General features: G+C 34.0%; 1 protein-coding gene across 1 annotated transcript in view; it reads right to left on the minus strand.

Moving 5' to 3' along the window:
- The window catches only part of STPG2 (sperm tail PG-rich repeat containing 2), a 554539-nt gene that overhangs the window by 495532 nt on the left and 42843 nt on the right, over positions 1–16164 (minus strand). Inside the window, exon 6 of the mRNA XM_031941927.1 lies at positions 9843–9954. Coding sequence (XP_031797787.1) covers positions 9843–9954 — 112 coding nt within the window. The remainder of the gene's footprint in view (positions 1–9842; positions 9955–16164) is intronic.

Here is a 16164-nt window from a genome sequence, read left to right on the forward strand (position 1 = left end):
ATCAGAGAATACAAAGACAAAACAAAAAATAGTATCTGCCCTCAAAACCCTACTAGTAGGATTCCCTACTGGAGGTTTGGGAGTGGAAATAGATACAATTAACTAGGGAGATTAGAAAAGGCTTTCTACAAAAATCAGAGCACAGCTGAATCTTGGAAAGAAGTTAGGGATTCTAATAAACAGAGGTGAGAATGTATTCCAAGCATGAGGAAATAGATGAAATACTTAGTTCAAGAAATATCAAGTAAAACACCTTTAGGTTGGAACCCAGATTATATCAATCAATCAGTATTTATTCATTACTTTCTCTGTGCCAGGTACTGGGCTTAAAGTGAGGTTATAAATACTAAAGTGAGAGAGCCACTGCCCCTATTAGAGATGGAATCAGAGATGGAGAGAAGAGGGTGTATCTATACATACACGTGCACATACACACACACACACACACACACACACACACACAATAAATATAAGGTAGCTTTAGAAGAAAGAGCACTAAGCAACTGGTAGAAAAGTTCATGAAGAAGGTGGTTCTTGAGGTAAGCCATGAAAAATAAAACAGTGATTCCAAGAAGCAAAGATGAAAGAAAGAATTCCAAACATAAGAATAAGCACTGCAAAGGCACAGAAATGGAAAGTGCAATATTGTTTGAGGGGCAGCTGGCAACAATGTAGGAAGGTAGGAAAGAACCTCGTTCTAAGGAGTTTTGAAATATAAGCATACAGAAATGTTTATATTTAATCTAAAGGGTAATAGAAAGTCACTGGAATATGCTAATTAGAAAAATAACATGGTTTACCTTGTACCTTGGGAATATTATTTTGCTGACTGTGTTAAGGATAGATTGGAATGGAAATCAGGAAATCAAATAGGAACTATTATAATATTTTAGGTATAAAATAAAGATACTAGCATGGTGTTCATCTAAATGAGGTAATAAGGAGGGAATATTGTGATAGTCAAGAAAATGAGCATTTATTAAATGCTCATAAAGAAAAACAATCTTTACCCTCCAAGAGCTCACATTCTAATAAGGGAAATAGCATACAAATGCCTGTGTACATGGAAGGTATATACAGAATAAATTGAAAGAAGTGGAGTCCTAACATGGAAGGGACAACAGGAAAAGGTGCTTTCAGAAGATGAGATATGAAACTAGAAGAACGCAAAAGGCCGGGCATTCCTGAATAAAATTAGAATGAGCAAAATTTGTTAGTTGATCCTACATAAGGAAGAGAAACAGAAAAGCTGAGGATAACATGAAACCCAAAACAAAAACAAAAAACAAAGAATCCTAGACTAACCTATAATCAAAGATGGGACCACATGCCCAAAATAAGAAAAGTTCTTTTACATCCCACTCAGATTGAACTACACATTCTGGGCCAGCAGAACTCACAAATATTGAGAGTACAACAAATTACAAACAGAAAATAATTTCAAAGATTGCCAGAAAAGGTCTGTTTCAATTGGAAATGAGAGGGAGGAAGACAAGCATAAGCAGCTGAGCACAGACACCAGCACGGACAGCACCAAGTCCTGGGGCTGTGAGAACTCCTCAGGGCAGTGCTGACTCCCTGTGCAGGAGAATCTACAGGGAGGAATCTACAGGAATCTACAACAGTGTTGGCCACCCTGCCATGTTGCAAGCCAGCAGATCAGCAGAGAAGTTAGAAAACATCCAACACAAACACAAAAGGTGAATCTCAAAATGCCAAACTTTCACAGGACCTGGCCATGCCCATCCACCACCAGGAGTGAGTCAGAACTGACCCAGCGCAACCATGGCCACTTATAGAGAAAGCCACTCCTTGTAGAGAAAGCTTGGAAAACCTCCCCTCCCCTAAAAGCAGACCTTAATTTTTAAAAAATAAATGAGTAAAAAAGTAAGAGAACTCTGACAATAGACAGCTTTTATGGGGAAAGAGAAAAACAGATTTCAAACCCTGAGTAGACTAAAGGCAGTTTGTTTCCAGAAGAAGCCCCAAAAGGCAATATAATCTGATCCTCATCACACAAAGCTCTCCTAGGAGAAATTTAAAAGGATCTTACAAGAGAGCTAGAAGAAAAATGGGGAAAAGAAATGAAAATGTTGCAAGAGGGTTTGGAAAAGGCATAGAACTCATTAAAAGATAGATTTGCTAAAATGAAAAAAGAAAGCAACTTATGAATAGAAAAAGAAAATAATTCATTAAAAAACAGAATTTGTGAAATGGAAAAAAATTTCATAGAACACAACAACTCACTTAAAAATTCAATTGGAGGGGTGGATCAAGATGACAGAGAGGACACACACTTCTTTCTGAACTCCCTTACTACCCTCAAACTATTTACAAAATTCAGCCTCTGAATTAGTGCTGGACTGTCAGAACCCACGAATATTGGGAGTACAACACATTACCAAAAGAAAATAATCTCAAAGATTGCCAAAAAAGGTCTATTTTGATCCTGTTCATGGGCACAAGAGAAGGCCAGGCTAGGCGCAGGCACAGGCAGGCAGGTAGGCAGAGCACAAAGGGCAGCACATGCTGAGCAGACAGAGGCGGGATGTTGTCTCCACAGGCATAAAATTTGTGGGGAGAACCTTAATGCAGTATTAGCTACTCTGCTCTGGTTACAAGCCAGTAGATCAGCAGAGAAGTTATAAAACTTCCAATATGAACACAGAGGGTAAAGAGTGTTCCCTAAAGCCGGAATCTCACGGGACCTGGCCACATCAACCAAACACCAGAAGTGACTCAGCCTGATCCAAGCACAGCCACTGATCCCAACACAGTCTCTGCCATTCTGCTGCCACTTTGCTGCCACTTCCTGTTGCCTGTAATGGGCTGAGGTTTGAGTTGATGCACTGAGGTCCCAAGTACGTGAGGCTAAATAGTAATTGGGCTATACTCTATTAATATACATGATTGGATAAAGAATGGTCCCTGCCCACTCTCAGTGCAAGTCCTGATGTGTTGTATAGGAAATGACGATTTTGATGGGTGGAGGCAGAGAGAGACAGGAAGAGAAGCTGGGAGAGATTGGGCCTGGGTTCGATACTCCTGGCTGCTGGTAGTGTGGCTGCTGATCTAGCTAGCTTCTTGACTCAGCTGCACACATTGCTATCGCCGATTATCTTCCACCTCTGATCCTTCTTCACTGAGAATAAAGACTGGCAATTTTCCCCTAACCTGAATTCCTGACTCCTGCTGATTTAAAAATACATGGTCTTCACAGTTGCCTAATGAGGAAGCTTGGAAAGCCCCCACTGCCCCAAAAGCAGACCCCAGCATTTTTGGTTTTTTGTTTTTTAAATGAGTAAAAAGGCAAAGCAGGCTCTAATTACAAATAGCTTCTATAGCAAAATAGAGCAGATTTCAAACCCTGAGGAGACTAAAAGCAGATTGTCTCCAAAGGAAACCCCAAAGGAGGATATGATCTGGTCCCCACCACACAAGGTTCTCATAGAAGAAATTAAAAAGGCTCTTATAAAAGAGCTAGAAGAAGAATGGGGAAAAGAAAGGAAAACCTTGTAAGAGGGTCTGGATAATGCATAAAACTCATTAAAAAACAAAGTGAAAAAAGAAAACAACTCTCTGAAAAACAGAATTAATGAATTAGGAAAAGAAAATAACTCCTTAAAAAAAATTGGTGAAATGGAAAAAAAAATTCTATATAACAAAACAACTTATTTAAAAACTCAATTGGACAAATACAAAAAGAAATTTAAAAAGTAGATGAAGAAAATAATTAATTAAAAATCAGAACTGAACAAATGGAACTGAATGACTCGAGGAGACATCAAGAATCAGTCAAGCAAACCAAAAGAAATGAAAAAATAGAAAAAAATGTTAAATATCTACATAGGAAAACAATAGACCTAGAAAATAGATCTAGAAGACAATCTAAGGATTACTGGATTCCCTGAAAATCATGATGAAAAAAATAGCCTAGACACTATTTTTCAGGAAATCATCAAAGAGAACTGCCCAGATAACATAGAATCAAAAGGTAAAATAGCCATAGAAAGAATTCATCAAACACCTGTTGGAAGAGACCCCAAAATTAAACTCCAAGGAAGATTGTGGCTAAATTCCTGAACTATCGGACCAAGGAAAAAACACTACAAGCAGCTAGAAAAAAAAATTCAAATACTGAGAAGCCACAATAAGGATTATTCAGGATCTAGCCGCATGCACATTAAAGGATCAAAAGGCCTAGAATCTGATATTCCAAAGGTTAAGGAACTTGGAATGCAACCAAGAATAAATTACCCAGCTAAACTGAGCATTTTCCTCCAGGGAAGAAGATGGGCATTCAATGAAACAGGTCAAATAAAAAAAAAAAAAAAAACCCAGAGCTAAATAAAAAAATCTGACCTAAAATATAGGACTCAAGAAAAGCATAAAAAAGTAAAAAGAACTCTTGAGAACTGTATTTGTGTTATGGGTATACATTCATAAAGAATGCATGTATAATGTGCTTTTACTATTATAATATAAAAAAGAACTAGCGGTAGAAAGGAGATTGTACAAGAAAAAGGGAAAAGTGGAGGTAAAAAGAGGGAAACTACATCTCACAAAGAGGCAAAGGAAACCTATTATATCTGAGGGAAAAAAAAGAGGGGGATGAACAATGTGTGAATCTTAGTCTCATCAGATTTGGCTCAAAGAGAAAATATTAAAAAATAGTTTCCAAAGAAACTTCTCCCGCTTCATTGAAAAGTCGGAGGGGAAAAATAAAAAGGGAAGGAGTAGGCTAAATGGAAGGGAATACAGAAAATAGTAGGGGAGAGGTTAAAGAAAGGGGCAGGGATTCTAAGAGGGAGGGAGGGATTCTAAAGAGGGAAAACAGCATGAGGTAAGGGTGCCCATATGTTTAATACTGAGGAGGGGGGTAAGGGAGAAAGGAAAGAGAAAAACAAAATTTGGGGATAATAAGATGGCAAGAAATACAGAATTAGTAGTTTTAACTGTAAATGTGAATGGGGTGAACTCTTCCATAAAGTGGAAACAGATAGCAAACTGGATTAAAAACCAGAATCCGACAATGTGTTGTTTACAGGAAACACATTTAAAACAGGGTGATACATACAAAGTAAAGGGAAAAGGCTGGAATAGAATCTACTATGCTTCAGGTGAAGTCAAAAAAGCAGGGAAAGCCATTGTGATCTCAGGTCAATCAAAAGCAAAAATGGATGTATTTAAAAGAGATAAGGAAGGAAACTACAGCTTGCTAAAGGGTAGCATAGATAATGAAGCAATATCAATACTAAAAATATATGCATCAAGTGGTATAGCATCTTAATTCCTAAAGGAGAAATTAAGAGAGCTACAAAAAGAAATAAACAGCAAAACTATAATAATAGGAGATCTCAACCTTGCACTCTCAAAACAAGATAAATCAAACCACAAAATAAATAAGAACTACCCATCAATGAAGAGGAAATTAGAGCAATAATTAGGAGCTACTTTACCCAACTTTATGCCAATAAATCTGACAACCTAAGTGAAATAGAGGAATACTTACAAAAATATAGATTACCCATATTAACAGAAGAGAAATTAATTAAATAGTCCCATTTTAGAAAAAAGAAATAGAACAAGCTATTAATCAACTCCCTAAGGAAAAAATCCCGAACCAGAGGGATTTATATGTGAATTCTACCAAACATTTAAAGAACAATTAACTCCAATACTATATAAACTGTTTGAAAAAATAGGGAATGAAGGACTCCTACCAAATTATTTTTATGACACAAGTATGGTACTGATACTTAAATCAGGTAGGACAAAAACAGAGAAAGAAAATTCTTTCAATCTCCCTAATGAATATTGATACAAAAATCTTAAATAAAATATTAGCAAAGAGATCATAAAATAATCATCCCCAGGATGATACATCACAACCAAGTAAGATTTATACCAGGAATGTAGGGCTGATTAAATATTAGGAAAATTATTAGCATAATTGACTATATCAATAACCAAATTAACAAAAACCATATGATTATCTCAATAGATGGAGAAAAAGCATGTGATAAAATACAATACCCATTCCTATTAAACACACTAGACAGTATAAGAAATGGACTTTTCCTTAAAACAGTCAGTAGCATCTATTTAAAACCATGAGCAAACATCATATGTAATGGGGATAAACTGGAACCATTCCCAAAAAGATCAAGAGTAAAACAAGGTTGCCCACTATCACCATTATTATTCAATATTGTATTAGAAATGCTAGCTTTGGCAATAAGAGAAGAAAAAGAGATTAAAGGAATTAACAGTAGGTAATGAGGAAACCAAATTATCACTCTGTGCAGATGATATAACGATATATTTAGAGAACCTTAGAAAATCAACTAAAAAACTATTACGAGCAATCTACAACTTTAGCAAAGTTGCAGGATAAAAAATAAATCCACATAAATCATCAGCATTTTTATACATCACTAACAAAATCCAACATCAAGAGATACAAAGACAAATTTCATTTAAAATAACTGTTGTTAGGATAAAATATTGGGAATCTATCTGCCAAGGCAAAGTCAGGAACTATATGAACTAAATTACAAAACACTTTCCCCACAAATAAAATCAGATCCAAACAACTGGAAAAAAATCAAGTGCTATTAGATAGGTCGAGTGAATACAATAAAGATGACAATACTACATAAACTAATCTATTTATTTAATGCTGTACCAATCAAACTCACAAGAAACTATTTTACTGACTTAGAAAAAATAACAACAAAATTCATCAGGAAGAACAAAAGGTCAAGAATTTCAAGGGAATTAATAAAGAGAAAGCAAATGAAGGTGGCCTAGATGTACCAGATCTAAAACTATATTTATAAAGCAACAGTCATCAAAACTATTTGGTACTGACTAAGAAATAGAGATGATCAGTTGAATAAGTTCACAGAAGAAAATAGTCAATGACTATAGCAATCTAACATTCAACAAACCCAAAGACCCCAGCTTTTGGGATAAGAATTCACCATTTGACAAAAACTGCTGGGAAATTTTAAAACTAGTATGGCAGAAAGTAGGCATAGACCCACACCTACTATATACCAAGATCAGGTCAAAATGAGTTCATGATCTACACATAAAGAATGAGATTATAAACAAATTAGAAGAACATAGGATAATTTACCTCTTAGATTTGTGGAGGAGAAAGGAATTTGTGATCAAAGGAGAATTAGAGATCATTATTGATCACAAAATAGATAATTTTGATTATATTAAGTTAAAAAGTTTTATATAAACAAAACTAATGTAGACAAGATTAGAAGGGAAGCAATAAATTGGGAAAACATTTTTACAGCCAAAGGATCTAATAAAGGCCTCATTTCTAAAATATAAAGATAATTGACTCAAATTTGTAATAGTTCAAGCCATTCTCCGATTGATAAATAGTCAAAGGATATGAACAGACAATTTTTAGATGAAACTGAAACTAATTGTAGTTACATGAAAAGGTGTTCCAAATCACTATTGATCAGAGAATACACATCTGTCAGATTGGCTAAAATGTCAGGAAACAATAATGACCAATGTTGGAGGGGATGTGGGAAAACTGGGACACTGATACATTGCTGGTGGAATTATGAATACATCCAGCCATTCTAGAGAGCGATTTGGAACTATGCTCAAAAAGTTATCAAATTATACATACCCTTTGATCCAGCAGCGTTTCTACTGGGCTTATATCCTAAAGAGAGCTTAAAGGAGGGAAAGGGATCCACATGTGTAAAATGTTTGTGGCAGCCCTTTTGGTAATGGCAAGAAACTGGAAACTGAATGGATGCCCATCATTTGGAGAATGGCTGAATTATGGTATATGAATGCTATGAAATATTATTGTTCTGTAAGAAACAACCAGCAGGATGATTTCAGAGAGGTTTGGAGAGACCTATATGAACTAATGTTAAGTGAAATAAGCAAAACCAGGAGATCACTATATACAGCAACAACAAGACTATATGACAGTCAAGTCTGATAGACTTGGCTCTCTTCAGCAATGAAATGATTCAAACTAGTTCCACTTGTTCAGTCATGAAGACAGCCATCTACACCCAGAGAGAGAACCATGAGAACAGAGTGTGGAATACAACATAGCATTCTCACTCTCTCTAGTTGTTATTTGCTTGCATTTTGTTTTCTTTCTCAGTTTTTCTTTTTCTTCTTTCTTGATCTTATTTTTCTTGTGCAGCAAGAAAACTGTATAAACATTTATACATATATTGGATTTAACATGTATTTTAACATATTTAACATGTATTGGACCTACCTGCCAGCTAGGAGAGGGGGTAGGGAGAAGGAAGGGAAATTTTGGAACAAAAGGTTTTGCAAGGGTCAATGTTGGGAAAATTACCCATACATATGTTCTGTAAATAAAATGCTTTAATTAAAAAAACTATTAATACCCTATGATTCTATGAAATCAAGTGTCCTTCAAAATTAAAAGTTAAGAGGGAGAAAACCCCGCTTTGATCTTTAGCTTGTACTTCTTACTAATTCTGGCTACAAAAAAGAACCCCCTCCCCCGCAGCAAGCAATCAGGATCTTCAGAACATTTCCCCCACATTATCCCAATTACACTACACATGCCAAAATATTTAATCATTTATCTCCTGATTCTTTTTTTCTAGATTTTCCATATCTAGAAAGTAACTAATTGATTAGGGTCATGTTTATGGACAGCACTATCTTAAATAGTTTATCATATTTTCTTCAAGAATCAAGAAGAAGATTCACTCTTCAAGTGAAAAAGGAAGAAAGAGAATGCCTGCAGAATCATTCAGTCAAATCAGGCTTTGGAACTAGAATGTCATGAATGATGGTCCTGAGGAAGAACTAACAAGGCTTAAGAACATAATATAAATTGATGCTTTTGCATACACCATAAAAAATAAACATTTCAGTTTCAAATGTTCAAACTATGTGATGATGGTTAATACAGAAATGATCAACAAGAAATTTTAATTTTTGCATTTCAGTTCTTAAATGAATATGAAGGAAAATTACTAACATTTACATGTAGATCTGTATCTTTGCATAAAATCATATCTAATTATCAATTACAATCCTCCTTCCTTGTAATTCATTGATCTTCAAATTAAAAGCCTATCAATTATAAAGCAATATTATAATCATCCTAAGAGTAATGTAGACAATGTAATAGGATAGATAGTATGATAATTACTTTAAAAGGACAAACTACAATTCCTCCAATTCTGTCTTTTCCTCTTATCCTTCTTACTACTATTATCAACCAGATAGTTTTTTTTTTAAGTTTAACATTAAAATTTCTAAAGCAAAAATTATCTCTAACAAAAAGGAGGAAATTTTTACTTCAATATTTTTACTCAGCTGAACTTAAAACAGCAGATTAAATATAAATTAAATTCTATTTGTGTATAATAAAACTGCTTCGTTTTGGGTTGGAGATTTTTCTGTATGTATTTTTTTTTTTTTTAGCATAAGTCTATTTAGTAAATTTCACTGGTCCTAAGAAAATGGTAACTTTATCTGTTTTGAGGTTGAACATGCTATTTATAAATAGCATTTGAATCATAGCTTAATATTTCTCTAAACAAGAACAAAAAACTTATCTTTTTTAAATTAAATAATCTAATCTAATATGGAAGAAGGCAAAAGAAGTAATTTAAATATGAAAAAGTTCCCAATGAACATGTGGTTAGGTTTTGTTCTTTTAAATCAAAGAATTTTTTTTCTTATCTTACTTATCTATTTTGTGCCTACAATCTCTAAACACTTATAATGAATTATTTTAATATGCTAGCAAACAGCTTGTTTCCAGCTTACCTTTTTTCTTTCCTGTAGCTTACCTTTTTTCTTTCCTGTAGTACTAATACCTCATGATAACGTGGAAGAAAAGGACAACTTTTTAGTTTATCTTCTTTCTTGATATTAACATTCTCATAATGCAGTGTACTTTCCCTTGAGAGTTTAAAGAGATATCAATGAGTTTTTAATTTTAAATATATGAATATCTAAATAAGTAGAGCAAATTCTAAACATAATGCCAATATGGGCTGCCAACAGCCATATAATAGAGAATCAAGAAATGGTAGCCTGTTACACTATAAATTTGTAGAAATCACTTTGTCCCTTGTTAAAATGCTGGTTTGTTAGGAGAATTTCACTGAATGAGAACTCTAGATACATTGTTAAGAGTTTTTTTCCTAATTATCTCAAAACTAGAAGATTGGTCCCAGATTTTTTTCTTCCAAACATAATAGCTAAAAAAAAGATAATTAAAATAAGATGACAAAATATGAAGTTTCTTAAAGTATTCTAATAATTGCTCTAGAAAGAAAAGAAATCATTGGGCCAGGATAAGAGATTCTGTGTCCTATATGAAATTAAAAGCCTATGAAAAAACAGACTATTTATTTTACTTTTCTGTATATAGCTTAACACTCTACCAAGGCCATCCTCAAGCACTAGGATTTCAAAAACTAAGATCATAGAATCATAGGATCACAAATTTTGGATACTCTCATTTTATAGAAGAAAACTGAGGCCCATAGCGGATAAATGACTTGGCTCAACAGTCACAACAAACTATTGCTAAAAACAAGGAGAATTGTAAATAGAAAATAGGAAAAGTGATAAAAGTATTACTGTAAATTTTATTGTTATAATTCTCTTCTCTATTTTAAGCTGTTATAATTTCAACAGATCTTTAATACTACAATTAAATTAAATTAAATGCTAGCTGGTTTTCACTTGTATTTCCTACAGACAAATACTTAGTTCTTAAGGCTATCATAAGTCCTATTTATTCTGAGAGCATGAGATTTCTCTCTTCTGCTCCACATAGTGCCAAATCTCAATTCTAATCCTATACTGTGTTTCCTAGCCTCAATTACTGAGACAAAAAGTACCCAAAAGTGGGGGCATGGGAGATGACACATCCAAAGAAGCCAACTGAGAGAAATAGGGCCTAGCCACAGCAGGGCAGCAGAAGTAGACCCAGAAGTATATATGGAAGAATGAAAAACAGAGGAAAAGAAGCCTGGCAGCTGAAGCAGTGAAGACAATTAGAGAGGACATCACTAAAATCCCTAGTAGAAAATGAGGGTAAGACACGAACTGATGCTGAGTGAAATGAGCAGGACCAGGAGATCATTATATACTTCAACAACAATACTAGATGATGACCAGTTCTGATGGACCAGGCCATCCTCAGCAACGAGATCAACCAAATCATTTCTAATGGAGCACTAATGAACTGAACTAGCTATGCCCAGAAAAAGAACTCTGGGAGATGACTAAAAACCATTACATTGAATTCCCAATCCCTATATTTATGCACACCTGCATTTTTGATTTCCTTCACAAGCTAATTGTACAATATTTCAGAGTCTGATTCTTTTTGTACAGCAAAATAACGTTTTGGTCATGTATACTTTATTGTGTATCTAATTTATATTTTAATATATTTAACATCTAATGGTCATCCTGCCATCTAGGGGAGGGGGTGGGGGGGTAAGAGGTGAAAAATTGGAACAAGAGGTTTGGCAATTGTTAAGGCTGTAAAGTTACCCGTGCATATATCCTGTAAATAAAAGGCTATTAAATAAAAATAAATAAATAAAAATTTAAAAAAAAATAAAAAAAAAGAAAATGAGGGTAAGAAGCAATATAAAGTACTTGAGTGAGAGAGGATTAAGGAAGAGAAAAAAAATCAGAACTGGAAATAAAAAGAATATTTTAAGGTATCCACAGAGTGACACTAGCTGAATAGAGTTGGAAAGACCATAAATATGGTATCGCAGAATAAGGATACAATATAAGGTATAGGAAATAAGCATGAACATTTTTGTTGTTTTCAGTCATTCAGTCATGTTTGACTCTTCAAGACCCCTTTTATCCTCCATTATATCTTAAAGTCTAGTCAAGTTCATGTTCATCATTTCTATGATACTGCCTCATCTTTTGCCATCCCCTTTTCAATTTTTCCTAAAATCAGGGTCTTTTCTGATGAGCCCCATCTTTTCATTAAGTGACCAGAGTATTTATGCTTCAACTTCAATATTTTACCCTTCAGTGAATATCCTGAATTAATTTAAGTATGAATGGATTTGACCTTCTTACTGTCTAAAGGGCTCTCAAAAATCTTCTCTAGCACCAAAATTTGAAAGCATTGATGGTACGGCATTTGGCTTTTCTTAAGAGTTCAATTGTCATGGCCATACATTGCTACTGGAAACACCATAATTTTGATTATATCGGACCTTTGTCAGCAAGATGATATCTGTTTTTTTAATGTGCTATCCAAATTTGCGATAGCTTTTTTTGAAGGAACAAGTCCTTTTTAAATTTTCACAACTCCAGCTGCTATCTGCAATGATCTTTGAGCCCAAGTATATGAAATCTGACAAGTGTTTCCATTTTTTCTTCCTCTGTTTGCTGGAATTGGTGGGACAAGTTGCTAAGATCTTGGGTTTGGGGATACTAAGCTTCAAGCCAGCTTTTATACACACTCTTCTTTCACCCTCAGGGGGGTTTCTTAATTCTTCTTTACTTTCTGCCCTCAGAGTGGAAAGAATCCCACTATATAATCTCATATTATATCTGGGATTATTGATATTTTCCCCAATAACCCTAGTTCTGGCTTTGAGTTCATCTGGCCTGGCATTACTATATATAACTTAAGTAAATAAGATGACAATATGCAACTTTGGGGTATTCCTTTTCCAATATTAAGTTAACCAAGTGTTCTATATTCAATCTAACTGTTGCTTCTCGGGCTGAATATAGATTTATCAGAAAACAAGCCAGATCTGGTACATCTCTTTGAGTCAAAATTTAGTTGCTCAGAGAAATGCATAAATTTCATGACAGCATGCTTGCCCAAGTTCTGAATGATGGGCAGAGTGAGGGGAAAAAAAGCTATGTGCTTTTTCTCATGCTTTTTAGTATGATATTTTCACCCATGTTGTTAAATGCCTTCAATGAGGATAAACATAGTATCAAGTCAGATATCACAGTGATGGTAAATTCCTAGACTTATAAAGACTACAAGGCAAGGCTAAAGTGGAGAGCATGTTGGTGAATGATTTTTTCTTTGCAGATTATTGTGTATTCAATGCAGCCTCTGAAACTGAGATGTAACAAAGTATGGATTGACTCTATGCTGCTTCTGCTAAATTTGGCCTAGCAATTAACATCAAGAAAACACAGGTGCTACCAAATATTTAAAGAAAAATTAACTCCATTATTATATAAACTATTTGAAAAAATAGGGAAAGAGGACTCCTACCAAATTCCTTTTATGACACAAACATGGTCTTGATTATCTAAATCAGGCAGGATGAAAACAGAGAAAGAAAATTATAGAACAATTTCCCTAATAAATAGTGATGCAAAAATCTTAAATAAAATATTAACAAAAAGATTATAGAAAGTCATTCCCTGGATAATACACCATGACCAAGGAATACCAGGAATATATAATTTATACCAGGAATGCAGGACTGGTTAAATATTAGGAAAACTATTAGCATAACTGACTATATCAATAACCAAACTAGTAAATAAATTATCTCAATAGATGCAGAAAAAGCATTTGATAAAATCCAACATCCATTCCTATTAAAAATGCTAGAGAGTATAGGAATAAATGGACTTTTCCTTAAAATAGTAGTAGCACCTATTTAAAACCATCAGCAAGCATTATATGTAATGGGGATATAATGGAATTCCCAATAAGATCAGGGTGAAACAAGGTTGCCCACTATCACTATTACTATTCAATATTATATTAGAAATGCTAGCTTTGGCAATAAGAGAAGAAAAAGAGATTAAAGGAATTAGAGTAGGTAATGAGGAAACCAAATTATCATTCTTTGCAAATGATATGATATATACTTAGAGAACCGTAAAGAATCAACTAAAAAAATATTAGAAATAATTCACAACTTTAGCAAAGTTGCAGGATACAAAATAAATCCACATAAATCACCAGCATTTTATACATCACTAATAAAATCCAATAGCAAAAGATACAAAGAGAAATTCCATTTAAAATAACTGTCAATAGTATAAAATATTTGGGCATCTAGCTCCCAAGGGAAGTCAGGAACTTTATGAGCAAAATTACAAAGCACTTTCCACACAAATAAAATCAGATCTAAACAACTGGAAAAATATCAAGTGCTCTTGGTTAGATCAAGTGAATATAATAAAGAGAACAATATTACATAAACTAATCTATTTATTTAATGCTGTACCAATCAAACTCCTAAGAAACTATTTTACTGATCTAGAAAAAAATAACAAAATTCATCTGGAAGAACAAAAGGTCAAGAATTTCAAGGGAATTAATGGGGAGAGGGGAAGCAAATGAAGGTGGCCTAGATGTATCAGATCTAAAACTATATTATAAGGCGGCAGTCATCAAACCCATTTGGTACTGGCTAAGAAATAAAATAGTTGATCAGTGGAATAGGTTAGGTTCACAGGACAAAATAGCCAATAATTATAGCAATCTAGTGTTTGACAAACCCAAAGACACCAGCTTTTGGAATAAGAACTCATTATTTAACCAAAACTACTGAGAAAACTAGAATAGTATGGTAGAAACTAGGCATGGATCCACACATAACATTGTATACCAAGATAAGGTTGAAATGAGTTCATGATCCAGGCATAAAAAATGAGATTATAAATAAATAAGAACAACACAGGATAGTTCACTTCTCAGACTTGTGGAAGAGGAAGGAATTTGTGACCAAAGAAGAATTAGAGATCATTATTGATCACAAAATAGATAATTTTGATTATAGTAAATTAAAAAGTTTTTGTACAAAACTAATGCAGACAAGATTAGAAAGGAAGCAATAAGTTGGGAAAACATGTTTATATTCAAAAGTTCTTATAAAAGCTTCATTTCTAAAATATATAGAAAATTAACTCAAATTTATAAGAATTCAAGCCATTCTCCAATTTTCAGATGAAGAAATTAAAACTATTTCTAGTCATATGAAAAGGTGCTCTAAATCACTACTGATCAGGGAAATGCAAATTAAGACAACTCTGAGATACCACTACACACCTCTGACAGGAAAAATATTGACGGGGATGAGGGAAAACTGGGACACTATTGTATTGTTGATCAAGTTATGAACTGATTCAACCATTCTGAAGAGCAGTTTGGAACTATGCTTAAAAAATTATCAAACTGTGCATACCCTTTGATCCAGCAGTATCTCTTCTGGGCCTATATCCCAAAGAGATCATAAAGGAAGGAAAGGGACTCACATGTGCAAAAATGTTTGTGGCAGCCCTTTCTGTAGTGGCTAGAAACTGGAAAGTGAATAGATGCTTATTAGTTGGGGAATGGCTGAATAAATTATGATATATGAATGTTATAGAATATTATTGTTCTGTAAGAAATGAGCAACAGGATGATTTCAGAGAGGCCTGGAGAGACTTACATGAACTGATGCTGAGTGAAATGAGTAGAACCAGGAGATCATTATACATGGCAACAACAAGACTACAAGATCATCATTTCTGATAGAGATGCCTCTCTTTAACAATGAGATGATTCAAACCAGTTCCAATTGTTCAGTGATGAAGAAATCCATAAACACCCAGAGAGATGGCTGTGGGAACTGAGTGTGGTACACAACATAGCATTTTCACTGTTTTTGTTGTTTGCCTGCATTTTATTTTGCTTCTCTTTTTTTCTTGTGTGGCATGATAACTGTATAAATATGTAGCATATATTGGATTTAACATATATTTCTACCATGGACTACTTGCTATCTAGGGGAGGGCATGGGAGAAGAGGGGAGAATTGGAACACAGGGTTTTGCAAGGGCTAATGTTGAAGAATTGTCCACACATGTGTTTTGAAAAATAAAAAAAAAATTAATAAAAAAAAAATGAGGCATTGTGGAAAAGATCCAATTTGCTATTCTACCTTGGGCAAATCAATTCTCCCATTTAATTTCTCTGATCCTCAGTTTCCTCATCTTAAAATGAAGTGTCTGGGCCAGAATATGATCTATCTATTCTCAAAATTTTTGGTCTCAGGATCTCTTTACACACTGAGAAATTAATAAAATTGGGGGAATCCCCAAACAACTTCCATTTATGTGAGTTTTCTCTATATTTACTGTATTAGAAATTAAA

This window comes from Sarcophilus harrisii, chromosome 6 (assembly GCF_902635505.1).
Source record: "Sarcophilus harrisii chromosome 6, mSarHar1.11, whole genome shotgun sequence".
Classification (NCBI taxonomy): domain Eukaryota; kingdom Metazoa; phylum Chordata; class Mammalia; order Dasyuromorphia; family Dasyuridae; genus Sarcophilus; species Sarcophilus harrisii.